Consider the following 20705-nt stretch of genomic DNA (forward strand, 5'->3'; position numbering starts at 1 on the left):
CTATTCAATATGGTAGGACCTACCCAGAGCAGTTAGGCAAGAGAAAGAAATAAAAGGCACCCAAATTATTTGTGGAGGACATAATCTTATGTATAGAAACCCTGAAGACTCTACCAAAACAGAACCAATAAAAAATTTAGTAAGGTTATAGGATAAAAAATAAACATACAAAAATCAGTAGTGATTCTCTTTCCTGAACGTGAATTTTCTAAAAAAGAAATCAAGTAAATACTATTTACAACAGCTACCAAATATATATATATATATATATGTGTATATATATATATATAAATTTAAACAAAAAAATGAAATCTCCCTATACTGTGAATCACAGAACATTGATAAAAGAAATGCCATACAACACAAATAAATGGAAAGATACACCATGTCTATGAATTGGAAAATTTAACATTGTTAAAATATTCATAATACACAAAGCAATCTACAGATTCAATGCAACGCCTCTCAAAATACTAATTACACTCTTCACAGAAATAGAAAAGCAATCCTAAAATTTATGTAGAACAACAAAAGACCATGAATAACCAAAGCAATTGTGAATAAAAAGAACAAAGAGCTGACTTCAAAATATACTGCATATCTGTAATAATCAAAACACTCTGGTACTAGCATAAAAAACACACATAGACTGGAACAGAATATAAAACCTAGAAATAAATCCATGTATTTTACCAACTTATTGTTGATCAAGGCATTAAGAAAAAACAATGGGGAAATGACAGTCTTTTTCAACATTGTTGGGAAAACTGGATATCCACATGCAGACGAATGAAATTAGACTCTCTCACACATAATACATAAGAATTAACTCAGAGTGGATGAAGGCCTTACATGTAAGACACAAAACTATGAAAACACAGGAGAAAAATAGGAGGAAATCTCCATAACAATGATCTGGGAAACAGATTTTGGATATAATATCAAAAGCACAGGCAACAAAAGCAAAAATTACAAATGCAATTGCATCAAATTAAAATGTTTCTACACAACATATGAAGCAATCAACAGAGTAAAGAGACCGTCTACAAACTATGAGAAAGTATCTGTAACCTATATATCTGGAGAGGTTAATATCTAAAATACATAAGGAACTCAAACAACCCAGTAACAAGAAAGCAAATAACCTGATTGAAAAATTAATAGGACCTGAACAGACATTTTTAATAGACATACAAATGGTCACCAGATAAGGGAGGAAGTGCTCACCATGATTAATCAACACAAGTTCACATTAAAACTACAATAAGATATCACCATATATCTGTTAGAATGGCTATTATCAGTAAGATAAAAGATAACAAGAGTTAGCAAGGATGCAAAAAAGTGATCTCTCACTCATTGTCAGTGGGAATGCAAATTTAGTACAACCTTTACAGAAAACAGTACGGGGTTCCTCACAAAACTGAAAATAGAAAATAGAAATAGCACACAATCCAGAAATCTCACTACTGAGTATACAATCAAAGGAAATTAATATGCTGAAGAGATATCTGTGCTATCACATTTCTTGTAGCATGATTCACAATAAGCAAGATATGCATCTTAGTCTATTTTCGGTTGCTTTATCAGAATACCTGTGGCTGGGTCCTTTAAGCAGGTTTATTGTGACTCAGTCTTCTGCAAACTGGGAAGTACAAGAGCATGACACCAGCAAGGGCCTCATGCTGCTTCAACTTGTGGGAGAAAGCGGAAGGAGGAATGGTTATTGTGGAAGAGATGAAGTATTGCTTAATAACAGGTGCTCTCGCAGTAAATAATCCAGTCCATCAAGAAAGATATAATCCTTCTCTAATGACCAATCACCTGTCAAAGGTGCACCACCTTTCAACACTGTTACATTGGGAACCAAATGGCAACATAAACTGTGGAGGGAACAAACCAAATCCAAATTATAGCAATAATGAAATCAACCTAAGTATCCACCAGTGGATGAACAGACAAAGAAAATATAGTATATATACACAATGGAATACTATTCATAATAAAGAAGGAAATTCTATCATTTGCAACATCATGGATGAAACATTATATTTAATGAAATAAGCCAGGCACAGGAAGACAAATAGTGCATAATCTCATTCATATGTGGAATCTACAAAAGTTGATATTATAAAAGTAGGTAGGAGAATGATGGCCAGCAGGGACTGAGGCAGGGGGCGGAGTAGGTTGGGGAGAGTTCCATGAAAGAACACACAATTTCAGGTGGGCAACAGGAATAATTTCAAGAGATCTATTGTAGAACATGGTGACTCTCATTAACAATATACTGTATTCTTGGTCTTCTGCCACGTGTTCCATCAATGTGCACATGGGCAGTTGGTCACCTACCTCTATGAATTTACTTTCTCTGAATAAATTCGGTCTGGCTGTAAAAAAAAAAAAAATATATATATATATATATATATATACACTGTATTCTTGAAAAATGACAAGAGATATGCCGGTGCCGCGGGTCACTAGGCTAATCCTCCGCCTTGTGGCGCCGGCACACCGGGTTCTACTCCCGGTCGGGGCGCCGGATTCTGTCCCGGTTGCCCCTCTTCCAGGCCAGCTCTCTGCTGTGGCCCGGGAGTGCAGTGGAGGATGGCCCAAGTACTCGGGCCCTGCACTCCATGGGAGACCAAGAGAAGTACCTGGCTCCTGCTATCAGATCAGCATGGTGCGCTGGCCCCAGCGCGCCGGCCGCGGCAGCCATTGGAGGGTGAACCAACTGCAAAAAGGAAGTCCTTTCTCTCTGTCTCTCTCTCTCACTGTCCACTCTGCCTGTCAAAAAAGAAAGAAAGAAAGAAAGAAAGAAAGAAAGAAAGAAAGAAAGAAAGAAAGAAAGAAAGAAAGAAAGAAAGAAAGAAAGAAAAGAAAGATGACAAGAGAGTGGATATATTATCACTGAAGAACTGATAACTATCTGAAGTAATAGATATGTAAATTATCTAGATCTAGTTATTGCAAAAGTATCTATACCTCAAAAAAATATTTTACAGACAGCAAATACATTTAATTCTATCAGTTAATGTTTGTACTCTATCTCACTTTGCTAAGAGAAAATGTTTAATGAGTTTAGTATAAGATGTTTAAAACAATGCCTGGCATTTATCTGTGATCAAAAATAATGTAAATTACTGCTACTATTACTATTATTACTACTAGTATTTTAATATTGCTATTTTTATTATTTAACGGTGAAAAACTAAATAAAATGTGAATTAACATAGGTTTATAAACACTACTAGTCAAACAATACCCTATACCTTGTGCGGTTGTGTGAGGGCAGCCTGTTGAAATCCTTGCTTAGTATATACTAAGTTGATCTTCTGTATATGAAGGTAATTGAAAATGAAACTGGATGAAGGGCGGGTTGGGAGAAGAAGTGGGAGAAGAGAGGGCCATGGGAGGGAGGGAGGTTGGGGGGGAGCCACAACAATACAAAAGTTGCACTTTGTAAATTCACATTTATTAAATAATAAAAAGAATAAAAAACATAGGTTTATTCAAGGATTTCAAGAGTAACAGTATTTTGGATTCTCAATTATGTAAATAGATAAAAAGAAGAAAACAAAATTGTCTCAAAAGGCAAAGAAAAGAAACTTAATAAAACTTTATACCTATTCATGATTTATTTTGTCTTTAAGTAAATCAGGAATCAAATTAGCTTTACATGATGACCAAAGATAGAAAGATGTTAGAAATTATAGTTAGGCATTATGTTTACCAGATAAAAGAAAGACTAAAATTAAAGGAAAGAAGAGATTGTCAGTGACTTCTTCCTGGCTTTAATGAGGGCCTTTAGTTTATTTATTATGCAGTACTGTTATGGATATTCTAGCTAATATCATAAAACAAAAAAAAAGAAAGAACTGGTGTAAATATTGGAATTCAAAAGAAATTTTTTCAGTTTTTTTTTAATTTTTAAAATTTTAGCATTTATAAAAGGTGAGCAAATTTTGTGTATTTCATATACAGATTTAAGAGCATAATGATACTTCCTACCCTTCCCTCCCATGCTCCCAGTCTCCCTCTTCCCAGTTTTTCTTTTAGTTTTACATTGACATACTTTCAATTTATTTTATAATCACAGGTTAGCCCTCAAAGTTTGCACCAAATTAAATGGGATCATCAAAAAGTTTAAATGCTGGCACACAGTATACAATAAGCAAATGTTACCTTTATGAAAATATTGATCAAACTGGGAATAGAAGGGGACTTGCATAGCTTGATAAAGAACATCTACCAAAAAATGAGAACTTCTTCAACTTGGTTAAGAGAATCTCTGAAAATGCACAGCTAACAAACTCATGAAGAAAATAGAAAGCCTATTCCTAAAATTGGGAATAGTATAAGACCGTCTGCTCTCACCATTTCTATTTACTTTTATACTGGGTGTTGCAGCCAGTATAATGAGGCAAGAGGATGAAATAAAAGACATCCAGATACAAAAATGGACAAGCAAGTCCTAAAATTCATATGGAAATATGAGAAAACGGGAAAAACCAAAACAGTATTGAAATGAAGAAGAAAGGCAGAGGACTCACACTTCCAGGTTTTAAAACTTACTACAAAGCTAGAACAATCAAAACTCTACTGATACAAGCATAGAAACACAGATCAATGAAATATGTCAGAAATATAACTTCAGATTTACAGTTGATTGATCTTAAACCAAGAAAACTCACCAGGAGGAAAACAGCCTTCAACAAAAGGTACTTGAACAACAGGATATCCACATGCAAAATAAAGTTGAACCCTTACCTCACATGATGGGAGCTCTCTGGTTTCTCTCAAATAATTAAATTAAAAACTTGTAAAAAGTATAAAGACACAAATAATAAGAAAAGTAGATGAACTGCACATCACCAAATTTTAAAATATTTGTGCTTCAAGTGACACCAAGAAAGCAAGACAACCCACTGAATAGCAGGAACATGTAAACCAGCTATCTGACAAGGGACATCTATCAATAATACAAAGAGTTATTATAAATCCTCTTTAAGAGCCGGCGCCGCAGCTCACTAGGCTAATCCTCCACCTTGCAGCGCCGGCACACCGGGTTCTACTCCCGGTTGGGGCGCCGGATTCTGTCCTGGTTGCCCCTCTTCCAGGCCAGCTCTCTGCTGTGGCCAGGGAGTGCAGTGGAGGATGGCCCAAGTGCTTGGGCCCTGCACCCGCATGGGAGACCAGGAGAAGCACCTGGCTCCTGCCATTGGATCAGTGCAGTGCGCCGGCCGGAGCGCGCCAGCCATGGCGGCCATTGGAGGGTGAACCAATGGCAAAGGAAGTCCTTTCTCTCTGTCTCTCTCTCTCACTGTCCACTCTGCCTGTCAAAAAAATAAATAAATAAATAAATCCACCTTAAAAGGTCAATAACCTAAATAGAATTGAACAAGTAAACTGAGCAGATGCTCCTTCAATGAAGCCATACAAATGGACAATAAGTATATGAAAAGATATTTAACATCATTTGGAATCAGTCAGTAACTCAGAACCACAATGAGATATCATTTCACACCCATTAGGATGTCATGATCAAGAAGAAAGATAACGACTTATATTAACAAGATATAGAGAGACAGAAACCGTCAAACACCACAGGTGGGAATGTAAAATAGCTCAGCCACTTTGGAAAACAGTCTAGCGGTTCCTCAAACAATTTGGCATAAAGACATCTGATCCAACAATTCCACCCCTAGGCATATACCTGTGGAAAAAAAATTATGTCCACACAGAAACCTGTAGATGAATGTTCACAGCATCATTGCTCATGATAGCTAAAAAGTAGCAACAATTCAAATGTCCAGTGGCTGAGAAATGGACAAGTAAAATATGTAATACGCAAATAATACAATATTATTCTACAATGAAAATAAATAAAACCACTGACACAGGCTACAATAAGAATGAACCTTGAAAACACTATTCTGTCAATGAGGTTTCACCTCACCCCAGTTAGAATGGCTCACATTCAGAAATCTACCAATAACAGATGCTGGCGAGGATGTGGGGAACAAGGGACACTAACCCACCATTGGTGGGAATGCAAACTGGTAAAGCCACTGTGGACGTCAGTCCGGAGATTCCTCAGAAACCTGAATATCACCCTACCATACAACCCAGCCATTCCACTCCTTGGAATTTACCCAAAGGAAATTAAATTTGCAAACAAAAAAGCTGTCTGCACATTAATGTTTATTGCAGCTCAATTCACAATAGCTAAGACCTGGAATCAACCCAAATGCCCATCAACAGTAGACTGGATAAAGAAATTATGGGACACATACTCTACAGAATACTATACAGCAGTCAAAAACAATGAAATCCAGTCATTTGCAACAAAATGGAGGAATCTGGGAAACATCATGCTGAGTAAAATAAGCCAGTCTCAGAGGGACAAATATCATACGTTCTCCCTGTTCGATGACAACTAACTGAGCACCAAAAAGGAAACCTGTTGAAGATAAATGGACACTATGAGAAACGGTGACTTGATCAGCCCTTGTCCTGACTGTTGATGAACAATTTAATACTCTTTTGTTCTACTTAATACTATTGGTTGAACTCTGTAATTAACACACAATTATTCTTGTGTTGAAACTTAACTGAAAAGTGATCCCTGTTAAATATAAGAGTGGGAATAAGAGAGGGAGGGGACGTACAATTTGGGACATGCTCAGTCAGACTTGCCCCAAATGGTAGAGTTAGCAACATGCCAGGGGATTCCAATTCAATCCCATCAAGGTGGAATGGACCAATGCCATCTCACTAGTCCCAGTGATCAATTGCTGTTCACCATTGATCATAATGATAGGACTAAGAGTAAAAGGGATCACATAAACAAGACTAGTGTCTGCTAATACTAACTGATAGAATCAAAAAGGGAGAGAACGATCCAACATGGAAAACGGGATACACAGCAGACTCATAGAATGGCAGATGTCCTAAATAGCACTCTGGCCTCAGAATCAGCACTTAAGGCATTCGGATCTGGCTGAAAAGCCCATGAGAGTATTTTAGGCATGGAAAGCCAAGACACTGTGGCAAAAATAAAAAATGACCTAAATGAAAGATCTCTGCGAGTGAGATCCCAGTGGAAAGAATGGGGCCATCAAAGAAGGAGGTACCTTTCTCTGAAGGGAGGAGAGAACTTCCACTTGGACTATGACCTTGTCTAAATATGATCAGAGTTGGCGAACCCAAAAGGCTTCCATAGCCTTGGCAACTCATGACAAGAGCCTAGGGTGATGACTGACGCCATAAACAAGAGTGTCAATTTGTTAAGTCAACAACAGCAATCACTGTGCACTTACTCCTCATGTAGTATCTCTGTCCTTAATGTGCTGTACATTGTGATTTAATGCTATAACTAGTACTCAAACAGTATTTTTCACTTTGTGTTTCTGTGTGGGTGCAAACTGTTGAAATCTTTACTTAATATATGCTAAATTGATCTTCTGTATATAAAGATAATTGAAAATGAATCTTGATGTAAATGGAAGGGGAGAGGGTGTGGGAGAGGGGAGGGTTGCGGGTGGGAGGGAAGTTATGGGGGGGAGCCATTGTAATCCATAAGCTGTACTTTGGAAATTTATATTCATTAAATAAAAGTAAAATAAAAAGAAAACACAATTCTAAGCAAGAATATCCAGTCACAAAGAACCACACAGTATACCATTTATATGACATGACAAAAATAAAAAATTCATAAACATAAAGTACATTAGTGGACACCTAAGACTTCGAGGGAACAGGAAGATTGGTAGTGACAGTGAAAGGGTGTAGATTTTGAAAATTTCTACATTTAGTTGTGGTGATAAATTTACAACTCTGAATACCCTAAAACCACCAACCTATAAAAATATAAAGCAATTAGGAATCTAATAGTGTCTATCATATCCCTACGGTGGCAAATACATATTGAATTCATCTAGACCATACATGGTATGACTGGGATCACACAAAAGAGAATCATAAAGTAAACTGGGTGTCTCAGCTTCTAGTCAACAATTTACCCACCAGATGCTATGCAGTACGGAAGAGCTCAAATCCTTAGTCATTTTATGCATTTAGTAAGCGTCCATGCCAAATGTCTACACAGTTTTCCTCTACACATTGTTATCCTGATAAACCCTGAAAAGAGCTGAAAATGATGAAAAGGTCTCATTTATTAAAGATGGGAACATTTGGGGCAGAGAGGTGATCTATAAATAGTCCATTTCCTAAATATATAATTATTTCTCTACATGCTATATGCTCTTAACTAAATGTTAATCTCTTTAAGAGTGGATATCATGTCCTCTATTACCTATAGCAAACGCATTACAGATTCACTGTACATCCTTTACTTTGCTTTGATTAGAATAAACAAACATGGAAGAAACATCATAAAATTCATAGGGGTTCTATTTTCTACTCCTTCATATTTATTTTGTTTATAAGTCAAGACCTGAGATTTTCCTATTGCAATAAAAAATGATCAGATGACTCTCCACTCAGTATTGGATTCTCAAGTTCCATTAGAAACTTGCTGGGGATGTAAGAGAGGAAAGCTTCAGATGGCTCTGTGTGGCCACATAAAAGTGTTTTAAAATATTTCCTAAAATAAGTTTTTTAACCCCACAAATGGCCACTATGGCCGGCACGCTGCGCCAATCCAAAGCCAGGAGCCAGGTGCTTCTTCCTGGTCTCCCATGCAGGTGCAGGGCCCAGCTACTTGGGCCATCCTCCACTGCCTTCCCGGGCTACAGCAGAAAGCTGGCCTGGAAGAGGAGCAACCAGGACAGAATTTGGCGCCCCGACCAGGACTAGAACCCGGGGTGCCGGTGCTGCAGGCGGAGGATTAGCCTAGTGAGCCGCAGCGCCGGCCAGAAACACAGAGTTTTAAGATTTGGCAAGGAGAACAAACATATTTGTTAAGGGATGACCACTCAACATGCACTATCTTCTTTACTCTTTTTTTTTTTTTAGATTTATTTTATTTATTTGAAAGTCAGAGTTACAGAGAGAGGTAAGAGAGAGAGAGAGGTCTTCCATCTGCTGGTTCACTCCCCAGATAGCTGCAACGGCCAGAGCTGCGCGATCCGAAGCCAGGAGCCTCTTCCAGGTCTCCCACGTGGATGCAGGGGCCCAAGGATTTGGGCTATCTTCACTGTTATCCCAAGCCATAGCAGAGAGCTGGATTGGAAGAGGAGCAGCTGAGACTATAACCGGCACCCATATGGGATGTCAGCACTTTATGTCAGGGCTTTAACCCGCTGCACTACAGCGCCGGCCCCAGCTATCTTCTTTACTCTTTAGTAACCCTGCAAAATATATTACTATCTATATTGTGTGCGTGTTTCTAATTTTTTATTTACATAAGGTGAACAAATTTCATGTATTTCATACATACAGATTTAGGAGTACAGTGATACTTCCCATCTTACCCTCCCTCCCACCCAGACTCTCACACTTCCTTCCCTGTCCTTTCTTATTCTTTTAATTTTTATAATGAGATACTTTCAGCTTATATTATAATCATAAGATTAACCCCCCACTGAGTAAAGAATTCATCAGGGGCCAGCATGGTGGCCTAGTAAGTTAAGCCCCTAGCTGGACACCAATTCAAGTCCCAGCTGCTCTACTGCCCATCCAGCTCCCTACTAACGGCCTGGGAAAGCAGTAGAAGATGGCCCAAGTACTTCGGCCCCTGAATCCACATGGGAGACCATTGGCTTTGGATAGGCCCAGCTCCGGCCACTGGGGCATTTGGGGAGTGAACCAGAGGATGGAAGACCCCTCTTTCTCTGTCTCTCCCTCTCTGCCTTTAACTCTGCTTCTCAAATAAGTAAATCTTAAAAAAAAAAAAAAAGAATTCAAAAATAGTAAGAAGAAAAAAGCACTGTTCCTCAACACTAGAGACAAGGGCTGTAACCAACTGAGGTTCCAACACACTAAATAACTTGTGTCACAAAGCTAGAAATGCAACCCCAGCCTCTACCAGTCTGAAGCTTATTGTTCTTTCTACTATTTATAATAGCCGTTCCACATGCTTCTTACTTCTCCTTTGGGAAGTTCTCTTCTGCATTCATTGAGAAGAATTTGAAGATCTATATTTCACTGGCAGACATTTGTATGGCCCTCATACCAAGGAGGCCCTCTCAACTCCACAAGGCCAGCAGGTCAAGGACACAACCTTTCCATGATTGTGAAGCTGAGACTTGGCTTGAAGCCCAAAGCCCACAAAATGAGAGCCTATGCCTCTTCCAGCATACAGAACACTCTTGAACTAACTTACACCTCTCACAGGCACACACACTACTTTGTTTCCTCTGGGCTGATCTGAAAATAGCCAGTACATCATGCTGACAGCCCCACAAAAGGATCAGGGTTCATCATACCCTTTGAGGCTGACAGCAAATTTAACCACTAAACTTTCACATATGCTTCAAGCATCAATTAATAAAAGAAAAATCTGCATCTATCCAAGAAAAAATGTGAAAAAGAAACAGAACTGTTAATACTCATAACTATTGAGAAATGGAAAGACACTCTGCTCCAATCATGTTGGTCTATGCACTGATTCTTCCCCCCATTAAAAGTGCATTTTCCTATATTTCCTTACCTCTGTGACTGTGCACATTACTTCTCCTGCTTGATAGACTTTTCTCCTTCCCTTACCTGCTGGAATTCTGCCTGTTCTTCTAATGATCTCTCTATGTGGTCTTCCTTAATCACCAACCTAATGTACTGGATTCGGTGAACTTAACACCTTTATGTAATTCTGAAATTAGCTGCACACTGCCTTGTAACACCATACTAATATTTCTTTATTATTAGTTCATTTTTATTCTTTGGCTTTTTATATAGTCATGCCTTGCTTCCCACATCGAGCTACACTGTAAGTCTTCAGACAATTTTGGTTTTTTTATTCCTCCACAAAACCTGGCATAGCACCTAGAACAAAAGGTACTTCATAAAAATTTTCAATGGAGTAATAAGAGGAATTAAAATTGTTTAGGTTACCCAATTATTACTACTTTGACTCCTGTTTAATTTTTTTTAATTTGATCCTTCTCAAAATCCTATATGAAAATGCTTGAACTCCATAGTACAGCCATGTTTCTTAAACATAAAGCTCATTGCCTATGAAGACTTTAGTTCAAGTTTTTCAACATGGCATTGAATACTTGAAATCATCTGGGTTCTCCTTGCCTCTGTAATACCACCCCTCACTGGCCATCTGAAACTCTCATCTCCTTCCTCACACTTTTATGTTCTAACCATTTACCTGCCCCTCTATTCCTTGTAAAATCACATCCTGTTCACCCTGTCAAATACCTGCTCATGGTTTTTCCCCTTATATAACTAGCATCCTTTTTGAAGCTGTTCTTGGCTCTCACATACCTCACTAGAACTGACCAGTCTTAACTTCATTCCCTGCATACAAACTTGTAGCATTGCATCTACAATACCAGTTATGTGATCCTTGGGATAAAAATTCTGTATTGTTCACCTTAATATTCCCAGTATGAAATACAGTTCCCATGTAAAGAAACATACAATAAATGTTTGTTGAAGCTTACTAAATACAACTAGTTAACTTGAATCGTGATCTGAAGGTGATGGATAAAATGTGGTTTTATCTGAACAAAGTCTATGAGAACCTAGGCAAGAGACACTCATGAATGTTCCTTGGAGTGCAAAATAAGGAAGCCACCTTGTCCAAAGAAAATTTTTTTCTTTTTTTAAAATATTTTATTGAAATACAGTATACATGCTGAAAAATGCACGTAAGTGTACAGATAAGTGAGTTTTCTTCATCTAATCACACTCATAACCAACACTAAAATTAATAAAAATATACAAAATAAATTCTTAGCACAAAGCAAATTCATTACCGTGCTCAATAGAAACAAGGCCTCAGCCAGTTGAATGTCCCCACGGAGCTACATCTCTAAACTGCAAGTCATCTCGCATAGTCCATTAACTCTAGTAGATTCTCAAACATTAGAAAGAGCTTTCTTACCTGTGTTCCAGTTCTCGAATAGACAGTATCACTCCTGAGGTCGACGGCTTCTGCTGGACAGTGGCTAGAAAGGTGAACTCACTCTTGTTCCGGAACAGCTGAATTAATTTCTCACTCACATGAGGGGCTGCATGAATCTCTCTTTCTGTATCTAGGAGTCGAGAGGAAAGAGCAGGAGAAATGGGAGGGAAGAAAGAAGAAAGGAGAAGAAGGATAGAAAAGAAATACAGAAACAGAAACAGGAGACAGAATATCAGAAAGAAAAGGAGAAAAGATCCACAGTTAGAAATGTCAGGTCCACAGGATCCAGATTGCAATTTTATCTTCCCCTCCTATGAACAGTTTTCCTGTTCAGGCACCATTCACTACTCCATACAGCCGCACCCATTCAGCACAACACCCAGAAATGCTATCTCTGTCACCATGCCCACTTGTCACTTTGACAAGATCACAATTGGCCAGACAGTGATTTTTCTGACAGGAGTTTTGACTGGACAGTGAGCAATTCAGCCAGCTGCAAACAGATTAAGTTGCTATAAATCAGGTGAGAGGCAGTCAGATAAATGAAGTCCTAAATTCACAGGATCTTGGGTCTAGCAGCCCAAATGCCATTCAGCAGCCTCCAATTTCACATTACCCATGGACATGTTCTCCCCACCTCCCACCCCTGTACCACAATACATCTGGGAAACCTGCTCTGGTCTTATATCTAGAAGATATTTACAAGTGCTGACTATGCCAAGTGCCTCTACCTCTGTACAGCAAGGAAAAATCAGGCTCATGGTCCCTAAGTATGCCTGGAATATACCTGAAAACATGCAAGAGATAACCTTCCTCATGAAATATTTATTAAAGTGGAGACTAATTCAGGTAGCCTACAGGTAGGTGTATAAATCCAGGTAATCCTGCTATTGGATGGGAATCTTTCTTTCTCCAACACTGGCATTATGGGAGATATCCATCACTTCATATTCAGGGTCACCCCTGTCATTATAAACTGAATTTTAACTTATTGTACTACACTACATTTCCTGGCATCAGAAAGGGGCACTAAGGGAGCACAGTCAAAGACTATTCAGAGGATGATAAAAGACCACCAAACGTGTGTTTGCTAGTCTCCTCTCACACCCTAATCACCTTCTCTGGCTATATGATAATTATTATATTTTTAAGACTGAATGAGGAACCTTTGAAAAACCTAGAACTTCCAAGATTGCATTACCCAAACAACATCACAGATTTGAATCTGAATCTTGAAGAAGCTCATCCTAAAGAGTGACTTCTAAGAAAGAAATCCTTGGGGGCAGTGCTGTGGCACAGCAGATAAAGCTTCCACCTGTGGTGCCTGCATCCCATATGGGCACCAGTTGAGTCCCAGCTGCTCCACTTCTGATCCAGCTCCCTACCAATGTACCTGGGAAAGCAGCAGAAGATGGCCCCAGTGCTTGGGCCCCTACACCCACTTGGGAGACCTGGAAGAAGCTCTTGACTCCTAGATTCAGATCAGCCCAGCTCTGGCCATTGTGGCCATTTGAGGAGTAAACCCATGAATGGAAGATCAATAGATCTCTCTCTCTTTCTCTCTCTCTCTCTTCCTCTCTCTCTCTCTCTAACTCTGCCTTTCAAACAAATAAAGAAATCTTTTTTAAAAAGAAAAAAAATCCTTGAATTTTGGACCTTGGGTCTCAGTCTTCCCATCTGCAAAATGAAAGGGTTATGAAGCAATCTCTCAGAGCCTGTCCAGCTTATCCTGCTATAATTCTATAATCTATTGCCTTAAGTTTATAGAACAAAAAAAGAGCACCACATGGGGCCGGTGCTGTGGCACAGCAGGTAAAGCCGCTGCTTGCAGTGCTGGCATCTCATATGGGCACTGGTTCAAGTCCCAGCTAATACACTTCCCATCCAGCTCTCTGCTATGGCCTGGGAAAGCAGTGGAGGATGGCCCAAGACCTTAGGCCCCTGAACCCACATGGGAGAACTGGAGGAAGCTCCTAGCTCCGGGCTTCGGATCAGCACAACTCCAGCCATTGTGGCCAATTAGAGAGTGAACCAGCGGATGGAAGACCTCTCCCTCTCTCTCTCTCTCTCTCTCTCCCTCTCCCTCTCCCTCTCCCTCTCCCTCTCCCTCTCCCTCTCCCTCTCCCTCTCCTTCTCTCTCTGTGTAGCTCTTTCAAATAAATAAATAAATCTTAAAAAAAAAAAAAGAGCACCACAGTATTTGCCAGCTGTAAGTCTAGGCCACAGATGGTAGAAAGCAAGGTGGGTCCTCTACCATGGAGGCACTCAACCCAAGCAGCATACTCCACCAGCATAACACCTACCTGCATGACAATTGCTCCTCTGACCAAAAGATGGCCTTCACTATTCTCCTCCATCGGGGGCAACTGTCAACTTTTGTCAAGGAATGAGATAACAGCCACTTTAAGAATACTTCCATACCTTCTACAAAATCCAACCAAGACTTTTCAGCATGATATTCAAAGTATACTCAATGTATGAAAAGTCGCTTTGTAAACTAGAAAGTATTAATGGATGTTTGTTAACATCATTTCTATTATCATTACTTCTAGGCAAAGATCCTCATAATAAATTTCACTTGGAATTTAATGCTCTTGAAATTACCCTGTGTTTGCTCTTTTTCCTTTTTCCTCCTTAATTCATTAATTAGAAGTCAACTGATTGATCTGTAGTGACTGCCTGGAAAACTTACTACAGTATTATTTTTTTAAAGATGTATTTATTTATTTGAAAGTCAGAGTCACACAGAGGAGAGGCGGAGAGAGAGAGGTCTTCCATCTGATGGTTCACTCCCCAATTGTCCGCAATGGCCAGAGCTGCACCGATCCAAAGCCAGGAGCCAGGAGCCTCTTCTGGGCCTCCCATGTGGGTGCAGGGGCCCAAGGACATGGGCCATCCTCTACTGCCCTACCAGGCCATAGCAAAGAGCTGGGTTGAAAGAGGAGTAGCCAGGACTAGAACCGGCGCCCATATGGGATGCCAGCACTTCAGGCCATGGCTCCAAACTGCTGCACCACAGTGCCAGCCCCAGTATTCTAAAGCTTGGGCCCAGTGAAAAGAAGACCATGACTGGGTCCAGTATTGTGGCACAGTGGGTTAAACCACCACTTAGAAAGCTGGCATTTCATACTGGAGTGCTGGTTTGAGCCTTGGCTGCTCTGCTTCTGATCCAGGTCCCTGCTAATGTGTCTGGGAAGCAGTGGATGATGGTTCAAGTACTTGGGCCCCTGCCACCCATGTGGAAGACCTGTACGGAGTTCCTTGCTCCAGACTTCAGCCTGGCCCACACCTAGCTGTTGCAGCCATTTCAGGAGTTAACCAGTAGCTGGAAAACCTTCCTTCCTCTTTCCTCGTCCCCACCTTTTTCTCTCTCTATGGCCGTGCCTTTAAAATAAAATAAATTTTAAAATATTAAAAAAGGAAATAAAAGAAGACCATGATCAATCAGCAATGCCTGATGAAGAAAAGGGGTATGAACATCATTTTTACTATTTTCAGAAAAATGCAATTAAAAATGTTGATTTTGGTACAAAAGTTTTGAAATCTATCCATCATTTTTAATCATACATATTTTCCATAAGTTTTTGAAGATCTCTCATATGCATGGATTTCAAAATTTTTTACACCAAAATAACCTTATTTTTTAATTCTTTTTTCCCCAAATTTTTTGAAGTATCCTTGTATGTTCCCCGAAAACTGCAATTTTCTCCTGGAGTTTCCAGTCTTGATAAATGGCAATACCTAGTTACTCAAACACAAAACCTAGATATTGACCTTGATAATTCCTATTTTCTCCACTCTCCCTAGCCAACCCAAACAAAAGTCAGAAGGACTCCTATGTCTGGAATCTATCCCCTTCTTCCTGACTCCATTCTTAGAACTCTTCTCTACGCCATTATCATCAAGGACATCTTTAACAGTTTCCCAACTACTCTCCCTGCTTCCCTACCATCTTCTCCTCCCCATCCTTTACAGAGCAGCATGGCGCACTTTGTAAGCCTAAGTGTGAATCATTTCAACCACCTGCTTGAAATGTTCCACTAGCTCCCCATTGTTCTTGGAATAAAACTCAGTCCCTACAGAATGACCTGAAAAGTCACACACAAACTGACCCTTGCCTCCCTCTGCCCCCATCTCAGTCTTCTTGGTTGCTGGAGAGAGTACACCAAGCTCACTCCCGCCTCCACCTCTGGGCTCTCCTCTGACCACATGCTCTTCTGTCACTTCTTCACATGCCTAGCTCCTCCTCCGTTAGCTCTCACTGTGAATTCAAGGCTCTTCAAAGCACACCCTGCATTAATGTCTCTCCAACATTCCACCCCGCTTATTTCCACATAGCTTTTCTTAATAGTTATTGAAATCAATTTATTATTTCCTAAAAACATCTATCACACCTTTGTTTACTGTTTCTTGCTTCGTGTTATATTTCCTCTCTTCCCACTAGACTATGCGCTTCATAAAGGCAAGCATACTTATTTATTCATCACTATATTTGCAATTCCTAGTGCCTGGCATAAAATAGTAATCCAATGAAAAATTATTAAGTTAATTGATTTTCCATTTATTTTTCTCATTTATATTGTTATCTTAGGTAGCCACCTATGTTAGAGTTAGAAAAACAGTATGACACTTTTTGGAGAAACCAAGAGATAAATGGACCTGTCTCAAATGTCAGCAGCTATAAAATTAAAGAAAACAACCTTTGGCACCAATTCAGTATCTCCTGTTTACAGGATACTCCATGTAACAGTCTGTTCTAGTTCTACTATACTTTAGCTCACTCAGCCCTCTTAGAAATGCAAACATTTATTCTGCTAGATTTTCTCATTTCTCTTTATAAATTATTGGCACATTGAAGGAAAGAGACCCCATTAGCACTCACCAGAGTGAAATTTAAGAAACATCTATATTGATATATTGAGACTTTATGAGCCTTCTCATTTTCAGAAAAGCATTTCAAGTAAACATTTACCATAATTCAGCTTCTAATAGAACACAAGAAAGTAACCCCACTTTCTACAACACAGAAGCAAGAACACTGGACCACATTTCAAGGACCTGAAACTATTCTGGGTTTTGCAGATTACTAGCTGTGTGTCCTTGGATAGGATGCTTTACCTCTCTGAATCTCACGATCCACATCTGAAAATTGAGAGGCTTGAATTCCACGATCTCTGAGTTCTTTGTTAGGCCTGATATCTCATTTCTGTTTATTTTTTATCCTACACCTAGCCACCTAACAAAGAGGGTACTATGGGTACTCCCCATTCATAAGACATTCAGATATATGATTTTCCTCCTCTTTCGACTTTCCAAATCAACAAAAATCATAAAGTTGTCAATTACTATAAATAGTGATATGCCACCAATTTGTAGCAGCCTGCCTTCTTTACTGGAGTTAAAAGAGGGACAAATAAAAACCAATTAATGAGAACCTATAGTGAATATTGTACTTCTACATTCAAACACTATAATTTGTGTTTGCTGTTATTACTTGACAGTATTCAATTCTGCTAAAGAGAACAAGAAAAACAAGTGGAATGTATATAGCTCATAAGAATTGTTAAATATAGATGGCAAGTTAGAAAACTGTGAAATGTGTTAAATGTAGAATAAGTGGAAGATAAGTGTGAACATAGTGAAAAAGGACTGAATAAGAATGTTACATAATGCTACTAATCACACCACCTTCAGAATGACAGTTATGACATCTCCAAATTCAACACCCATCATTGACATCCATAACTTCCCATTCTGGCTCCTCATGTATTCTCCTTAAGAAATGCTAATAAGGGGACTGGCGCTATGACACAGCGGGTTAACACCCTGGCCTGAAGCGCCAGCATCCCATTTGGGCACTGGTTCTATTCCTGGCTGCACCTCTTCGAATCCCACTCTCTTCTATGGCCTGTGAAAGTGGGAGACCCGGAAGAAGCTCCTGGCTCCTGGCTTCGGATCAGTGCAGCTCTGATCACTGCGGCCAATTGGGGAGTGAACCATCGAACGGAAGACCTCTCTCGCTCTGCCTCTCCTCTCTCTCTGTAACTCTGACTTTCAAATAAATAAATCTTAAAAAAAAAAAAGAAATGCTAATAAAACTCATACTGTTCTCCAAATTAACTAATGAACTACAGCTGTGACCAGGATTGCTTGCCCCTGAGTCTTTCCAAAAGAGAAAGCATGCTAGTGCCAGGCACCTTTCATAGGCCACACCCCTTTTTTTTTTTTTTTTTTTTTTTTTTTTTTTTTTTTGACAGGCAGAGTGGACAGTGAGAGAGAGACAGAGAAAGGTCTTCCTTTGCCGTTGGTTCACCCTCCAATGGCCGCTGCGGCCGGCGCACCGCGCTGATCCGATGGCAGGAACCAGGTACTTATCCTGGTCTCCCATGGGGTGCAGGGCCCAAGCACTTGGGCCATCCTCCACTGCCTTCCCGGGCCACAGCAGAGAGCTGGCCTGGAAGAGGGGCAACCGGGACAGAATCCGGCGCCCTGACCGGGACTAGAACCCGGTGTACCGGCACCACTAGGTGGAGGATTAGCCTAGTGAGCCGCGGCGCCGGCCCCTCCCAGATAGTTTTAATTGATTTAATAAGCCACATGTTGTAAGTATCTGAGTTGGTACTGCCTGTGAGGCTTTCCATTTTATAACATCTGGGAGTATACTTGAAGGTCATTTGCTACACAACAACCACTTAAGATGAACATTATACATTTTCCAAAAGGAGAGAAAAAGAATACAGTTTCAAATACTCAGAGGTTTTGCATTATCTAGTTAATAAGTGCTAAATCAGCACAGGGTTAAGTGCTTTTTCTTTCCTGGGATGAAACCACTCTATCCAGTCATTTTTAAAGAACGATAAAAAATGTAAAGTGATAATTAAATATCAGCAAAAAAAAAAAAGTGCTGGGTGAAGGAAGGAGACTGGAGAGTGGAGAAGGAATGAAATTCAATGAAGTTGTTCACACACTCTTCTCTAATACAGAAGCAACTTCGCTGTCCAGAGGGAAGACAGGGTCAATTTCATTGCCAGCAGATACCTGTGCTTCCTTTGTGTGAGGCACTGTGCTGGGCACTGGGGAGATGAAAATAAAAATGCAATTTCTACTCTGAAGGCTAGACACAGAAGCAAGACAGTTTCCTAGTGACAACCAGTACACAGAGAGGCAGTGCATAAAGGACAGGCGAGGCCCCTGGAGGCTGGGAATGACATCACAGAGGATGCATCGTTGAACTTGACTCTTAGAGAGATGAATAAGCATTTACCAGGCAGGGGACAAGGAGGGAAGAGGGCATTCATTGCAAGATTGCTGTGCGAATGTGAACACCCACATGTTTTACACTGTCCTGGCATTTTTCTTTCTCTGCAAGCATATCTCCCACTAAAAGTCCAGCAGCAGAAATAGATACTCAGCCTAATATTGGAGGTAATTCTCAGCCCCTGACTGACCAAGGGGCACCAGATTAACACAAACAGAGCAATAGGGAAATTCCATACCAGTGCATTAGCTAAGGATTGGTGAATCAACGTAGCAAAAGCAGCAGCAGCAGCCAGAAACATGACAAAAAAATAATAATCACAAGGCTGCCTACCTCAGTCTTAACTGATGGAGAATTCGGGTGATATTTTAGTAATTACTCTTGATACTGATATGGCACATCCTTCTAGTCTGAGCCCCTCCTAAGTTCATGGTAAGACTGACCCCAAAAGGGAAAGCAACACTTGTTAACTTGAAATGGTAGCTGATTTTTCATTTCTAAGTACAGAGGACATTTGCCAATTCACAATCACCAGTCATCCTTACACCAATTCCTGCTGTGGGGAGGGAGGGATACACATGTCCCACTGTTAGGTCTTGTGGCCCTTCTTTGAGGATGTCAGATGTTATTGATCCAAGCAGCTTCAAAGCAGCAAAAATCACAAGCGGAAAGCAGTGGGGACACAAGGAGACTCCCAGTTAATGTATAAGGGATTCCATCTCCACTAACAAATCCACAATAACATTCTATTAAATCTCCATTAGCCCCAAAAGCCAGAATGATTAAAAAGCAAACACGTGCACCTTATTATAGTGCCAACACTCCACACGTGTCATCTTACTTAGGATAGCCTTAGGAGGAGACAAAGTTAGTTGCACTTTACAGATGAGAGAACCATGGCTTCCAGAATCGCAATAATATTCTAAAGGACATTGGGCTAGGAGCTGTGGTACTGAAAGTCCAATCTGGAAGGCTACATCATTAATTGTGCTGCATTTGTGGCTTACTAGCATTTGTGAGCTCACTTCTTAACACAGGTGGAAAAGGGATAAATCCCCATCATATACCTGGTGCCAGAAACTTTCTATTCACTGAGGATATATTGAGTGAATTGAGTAAATAAATGAATTTGTACACCCTCACGCGGCAGATATCAATATCTTCCATTTTATAGGCGGAGAAACTGAGGCACAGAGAAGTCCCACAACTTGTTCAGGGTCACACAGTGAGTGAGTAGAGATGAATTTGTCTCCTGCTTGACAGGGTTGATGGTGAACCTCTGCCTTTGCTTCACCCTCCGCTCTTTCTTCCTTCCCACTGCCCTCACTCCTGCAGTCCAGGAGTCCAAGCCTCATTTCCCTTCTTCCTACAGTCATATTCCTCCTCACTTTGGTACATTTCCCTCTGTGG

General features: G+C 40.0%; 1 protein-coding gene across 2 annotated transcripts in view; it reads right to left on the bottom strand.

Moving 5' to 3' along the window:
• The window catches only part of NELL1 (neural EGFL like 1), a 1050155-nt gene that overhangs the window by 946353 nt on the left and 83097 nt on the right, over nucleotides 1-20705 (bottom strand). For both annotated transcript variants that reach the window (XM_002708986.6, XM_002708985.6), the window contains exon 3: nucleotides 12017-12167. In XM_002708986.6, the coding sequence (XP_002709032.4) occupies nucleotides 12017-12167 (151 nt within the window). The remainder of the gene's footprint in view (nucleotides 1-12016; nucleotides 12168-20705) is intronic.

The sequence above is a fragment of the Oryctolagus cuniculus genome, chromosome 1, assembly GCF_051225735.1.
Source record: "Oryctolagus cuniculus isolate XC-2025 breed Fujian yellow rabbit chromosome 1, ASM5122573v1, whole genome shotgun sequence".
NCBI classification, from domain to species: domain Eukaryota; kingdom Metazoa; phylum Chordata; class Mammalia; order Lagomorpha; family Leporidae; genus Oryctolagus; species Oryctolagus cuniculus.